Source organism: Nelusetta ayraudi, unplaced genomic scaffold, assembly GCF_046127955.1.
Source record: "Nelusetta ayraudi isolate G7.1 ecotype Tasmania unplaced genomic scaffold, CSIRO-AGI_Nayr_v1 ptg000039l, whole genome shotgun sequence".
In the NCBI taxonomy this organism is placed as follows: Eukaryota; Metazoa; Chordata; class Actinopteri; order Tetraodontiformes; family Monacanthidae; genus Nelusetta; species Nelusetta ayraudi.
Genome location: NW_027466089.1, coordinates 1664520 through 1670164, shown reverse-complemented (window position 1 = coordinate 1670164; position 5645 = coordinate 1664520). Strand labels below are relative to the sequence as shown.

The 5645-nt window shown below is 50.0% G+C and overlaps 1 protein-coding gene across 1 annotated transcript; it reads right to left on the bottom strand.

Moving 5' to 3' along the window:
• Positions 1–2785: 2785 nt before the first annotated feature.
• On the bottom strand, positions 2786–4686 carry adra2db (adrenergic, alpha-2D-, receptor b). Its single transcript, XM_076032969.1, has one exon. The coding sequence runs from the start codon at positions 4313–4315 to the stop codon at positions 3005–3007; it is 1311 nt and encodes a 436-aa protein (XP_075889084.1). The 5' UTR covers positions 4316–4686; the 3' UTR covers positions 2786–3004.
• Between the last annotated feature and the right edge of the window lie 959 nt (positions 4687–5645).

Below are 5645 nucleotides of genomic sequence, written 5' to 3'. Positions count from 1 at the left end.
CCCCCACCTTCCCCCCTGGACGTGACAGCCGCTGATTTACACTAATGACAAAAGCTGCCTCTCCTCGTCCACGAGCGGCGGCTTCCTGGGATTGACGTGATTTTTTAGGCCTTGTTCTCCTGCAGCCCTTAACTTGTTAGAGACAAGTGGACAAAAGAAAAGAAAAGCAATTACCTGCAGAAGCCAAAACAAGTGAGTGTTCTCCCTCTCTCTCCCTCTATTCCCTGAGAGGCTCGCTCCTCCCAGCGCTGCACCCATCTTGAAACATTTAGAGCCGCGTCTCCAGCGAGTGACCGCCTCGCCTTGTCTCACCCCGTCTGCTCGGTGCCTGTAAACAATCCCAACATCCTGACCTTCCACTCCTGCGCCTATATTTAGGAAAATAGGCCCGAGCGCGGTTTCCTCCCCAGCATCCAGCTTCAGGAAGTGTTTTTGAGGTCGTCTGCTTGGATCTGCAGCTTTCATCATCTGGCAGTCCAGCAGAATTCATGTCCGTGATGAATTCTGCTGGAGTGTGTGAGGTATGGAAGCCCATTTCTGCCAGTTTAAAAAAAAAAAATAGATAGATGATAGATAGAAACTTGACAGAAGAAAGTGGTAAATTGAAATTATGAGATAAAAAGAACATTTTGAGATTATATAAAAGATAAAAATGTTGAGTTTGTGACATACTTCTGATTTTACCTGTTATTGAAGTTGATGCAATAGGGTTGAGGCCTTGGATGCATTGGTTGAGGCATAATAAGGACACTTGGATGGCAAACTTCTTTATACTAGCAGCTCATTGGGGAACATACAGCAAAAGCATCATGTGTCACACTAACATGTTTATCTTGTAATTTTGACTTTTTAACTCAGAATTTCAACTTTTTTTTCCTTGTAATTTCAACTCTTTATCTTTTCATTGCCAAGTTTCATCTAGTTTTTTCTTTTTTTGCTGATGGAAAGGGGCCTCCGCTGAGAGAAGGCGCGCTTGAAAAACAAATGTGATGAAGGAGCTTATTGGAAGGATAATTGCATTTAGGAGAGTGCTATTGAACTGAGGGAGGTGCACGTCTTGCTGTTTGGACGTCAGTCAATCTGGGAGACGATTGCGCGCGTGTATTAATCTAAACTTTGACGCAGGCTCGCGCCTCCCCGGAGAACTGACGCAAAACGCAGCGGGGCCGTCCCCGCGAATGATCACTTGGCCTTAAACAGCCGCCACTTCAGCGACGAGTGATGGGAGCCAATCTCGTTGCCGCGACTCGACCCCGACATTTCATTTGTTTTGGAGAGTTTGTCGAGATGCTCGCCGATCCTTCGCACTCCTCCCAGGTGGTCCGGCTCCGCTCATGAATGAGAAATGAGCCTCGCGCCGTCGCTGTGTCCAGGGAGGGATGGGCCGCGACCACCTGCGTCCTCAGTTTCCCCCCTCGATGATGTTTTAAGAACAGGCTCGCGCACGGCGCCACACTCCAAGAAAGAGGCCTGATTAACCTTAAAGGGAAAAAAAAAAGTCTTTTGAAGCGCGGCGGCTCCCTCAAATGATGTGATTATCTCTGGCCAGGCGCCAGCGAGCAGCTTTGAAGACATTCCTACGAGGATATAAATAGTGTATTTACTCCGAGAGCCCCCTCCCCCTTCCATAGACAATAGTCCCATACAGAGCTGGTCAGCCTCATCACCATAACAGTATAGTCCCATGAGAAGTACAGGCCTTTTTTTTATTTTAACAATTTTCTGCTCATCTGCACCTTTTCACACATAATTTAAACTCCCATACTATGTTTTATTTCTCCTACCAGGATATGTGAAGGCTTCTGCCACTCCGCAAACTATGTGGGAACGTTTCAAAGAAGTTCGGAAAAATAGCTGAAATCGTGTTTTGTGGAGACGTTGCAGCTACAGAGGACAGATGATTGCGGCCCAGAGGGCTCTCGGAAATGGAGCTCTCTCTTATTGGAGATCTGAGGCCAGATGAAAGTCCAGCTCTACCTGTGACTTACTATGATGCTGCGTTTAGGACTCAGGGAACAGGATGCTGTGTGTGTGTGAGTGTGTGTTTTATTTTGGTGTCACAAAAGCGTCCTTTTCCTTTTCGTCATGCCTGAGTCAGTCGAAAAACCCTACTGCTCTTCATCTATTTTTTTTTTTCACCCCCGCAGCAACATTTTGTTGGCAAGAAAGACTTTCGAAACACAATGAAAGGCATATTTTGGAATCTGAGATTCGTGCCGTGACGCTGAAACCTGTGCCTGTGGGGAGGGATTGTGAGCTCACCTTGTTTCAACTTTGCTGATAAAATATAAAAAAAAACACTGAGGTTTGGTAATATTTTTTATATATATATATATATTGAGCGTGCCTCCTGTTCTGGAGGGAAAGTTCTAAGATTGCAGGATCTGTGAGCTCAGAACCTTACATAACTTTTGGAAGGGGGATGGGAGGCGTCGCTGATCGGAGCCAAGGTAAACGCATCTTAATTACCTGTAATGAAGCCAAACGTCTCCACCGTTCAAATCATTTAATGGTAGGATTTGATCCAATCCTCTCCGTGGAACACTCGGGGGCCGGGACGATTATCCATTCGCTCAGATCTTAAAGGCGGCGGAGGTTTTCACTTCTATTCATCCCCAGCACAACACCCACTGTGAAGCAGCCGCCGGCATAGAACCAGCTGCATTCATGACTTTAATTTTATTCCAGGCAGCTCATCTCGCAGCTTAAAAGCCTGATCCACTATAGAGATTTCTGGCTTAAAGGTGCATGTTGTTGTCGTCGACCTATACGTTACATAACCAGCTTGGCATAAATACGTAATTTAATAATAATCATCATCATAATAATAATAACAGACTCTTGCAGCAAAGTCAAAATGCTCACTCACTTAAAATGTCTCGTTTGTTACAACACAATATGACAGAACATTTAAAGTGAATTGGAAACAGGTCGAGTGTCTTTTAGTAGCTTATTCCACAATCACAGAGGGGACATTAAAAAAAAACAACACATGTGCGTGTGTTTATGTCCGTTTAGAAGTTCTGCAGATGATTTTCTTGAAGGACTTCCTGAAATCCCTGTTGAAAATGGTGTATATGATGGGATTCACTGAGCTGTTGCAGTAACCGATCCAGAAGAAGAGGTTGAAAAGTGCGCCGGGAATGTAGCAGCTGTCCCTGCAGATGGCGTGCAGCGTGTAGGTGAAGAAGAAGGGGAACCAGCAGAGCACGAACACCCCCATGACCACCGCCAGCACGAAGGTGAAGCGTTTCTCGCGCATCTGGGCCACCTTGGTCTTGTTGGCCGCGGCCAGGTGCTGCTGGTGCTGCTGCTGCTGTTGCTGCTGCTGCTGCTGCTGCCGCGCCGGCAGGTTCTTCTGCTCCGGGTAGAGGTGCATGGCTCTGGCCGAAGCCCAGGACAGGCGGCAGCTCGGCGGCGGGCAGCACTCCGAGCCCTCCACCTTCCTGCGCTTGGCGAAGCGGTGGTTGCGCGGCTTTGTGTCCGACGCGCAGCAGCTCTCCTCCAGGTCGATGTCGTCCAGCTCGCCCTGCCTCTGCTGGTGGCTGCCGGAGCTCTGGCTGCTCGGGCTCTCCAACTCGAAGCGATCCTTCCGCACGAAGCAGGTCTCCGACTGGGACGGCTGCCTCTCCAGGCCGTTCTTGGCCACGAACACGGTGGAGGAGCGCTGCTTGGCCACCTTGTAGATCTTGCAGTAGACCAGGATCATGATGAGACCCGGCGCGAAGAAGGACACCAGGCAGGAGGAGAGGATGTACCAGGTCTCGTCGTTCAGCAGGCACTCGCGCTCGCCGTGCTTGGTCATGAGCAGCGGCGGGAAGGAGATGACGGCGGATATGATCCACACCACGGCGATCATGGACTTGATGCGCTTGGGCGTCCGCTTCAGGTTGTAGCTCACCGCCTTGGTCACCGACCAGTAGCGGTCCAGGCTGATGGCGCACAGGTGCACGATGGATGAGGTGCAGAACAGCACGTCCAGAGCCAGGTAGAAGGCGCACCACGTACTCCCAAAGTACCAGTAGCCCATCACCTCGTTGGCCAGGGAGAAGGGGATGACCAGCGTGGCCACCAGGATGTCCGCCGAGGCCAGCGAGACCAGGAAAAGGTTCTGGGGCGCGCGCAGAGCCCGGCTGGTCAGCACGGCCACGATCACCAGCACGTTACCGACAATGGTCACGGAGACGATGGCGGTGACCACCAGGATGATGAGCGCGGTGACCAGCCCCGTGTGCGGCAGCGCGAGCGGCGCGTCCGTGGCGTTGCCGTCCTTCGAAACGTTCTCCGCCGACGCATTTAGCGGCGTTAAATCCATTCTAGCCCCGAAGTGTCCCGTCGTGTCATGGCTGTGGTCCCTCAGGCGCGGACTTGGAGGCGCTGCCTGGGCTGGTGGCGCCGAGCCGCCCTCCGCGAGCGCACGGCGCGTTGCGCGTAACGGTGCCGGCCAGCGCCAAATGCAGCCCACATGAGGCGGGATCGGCCAAATGGGTCTTTAGGAAGAAGGCAAAAAATCTTCATCGGTGAGCAAAAAGCATTTCCGGAGCCAGAGTTGATTCTTTTATTCTCAACATTGCTGTGCGTAATCCTCTCCGTTCCTGGCGAACAGCGTCGCTGTGGAGGCGCACGAGGGTGATGCACTCCGCTGCAGACTGGATGCCCATATAGGAATAAAGTGACATCACTCCGAGGACCAGCCCACTGCTAAACTTTAAGTAGTGTGTGTGTGTGTGTGTGTGTGTGTGTGTGTGTGTGTGTGTGTGTGTGTGTGTGTGTGTGTCAGAGAGAGGGGAGAGAGGGAGAGAGAGAGAGAGAGCGAGAGAGAGAGAGAGAGAGAGAGAGAGCAGGAGATAGAGAGAAAGAGAGAATTTCTATGAAAAAATTCTTGATTCCTGTTCTTGATGAGTCCTGGAGCTTCACACGTGAGTTCATGCAACAGTCACGCGATGACATTTTTCCAATAACTGGTTCACATTTTGTCATCCCAAAAATCTCTGGATGCAACAATTAAACGTGAGGGATGCATCCAAATCTGAACAATTTGTCAAAAAAAAAAAGCTTTCCAAAATATAAAAATGGAGAAAATATTGTGGAAATTGGGACTGCAGATATTTTCAGAGGAGGATCTGGTGCCAGTAGATTTACCGTACACATGGTTTTTGTGCGAACATAAGATTTTATTTTGAAAACACTTGAATCACCGTTCAAATCAAAATGCCTTTAGTGGTCATCAGGCTCGAGTTGTGTTGTTTATTTTAATGATTCCTCATCATTTTTTTTCATAAAGCCGTCGCTCACCATAATTTTTCCAGTAAACTTGTTTTCTGCTTAAGAGGCAGGCCACCGCTGTAGAGCTTCCCGTCTGGTGACCTCCAGCAGTCACTGATGGATGAATGAACGCCACCGCAGCACGAGGTCCCCCTGAACTTTAAGGGCCCAGCAGGGATGCACCCATTAGCCGAACGCGGCGATCAAAGTGGAAAGGCTCTCAATCGTCAGAGAGCGACGGAAGGAATCCGCGGGCGGAATAACGGATGTGAGGTTTTCATTTGTCTGTTTTCTCCTCGCCACTTGGCTCCTCGGCGGGAGGAACGTGGTTGTGTTCTGTACAAGAGCGCCCGTGACACCTGTTGCCATAAGATGCTCCC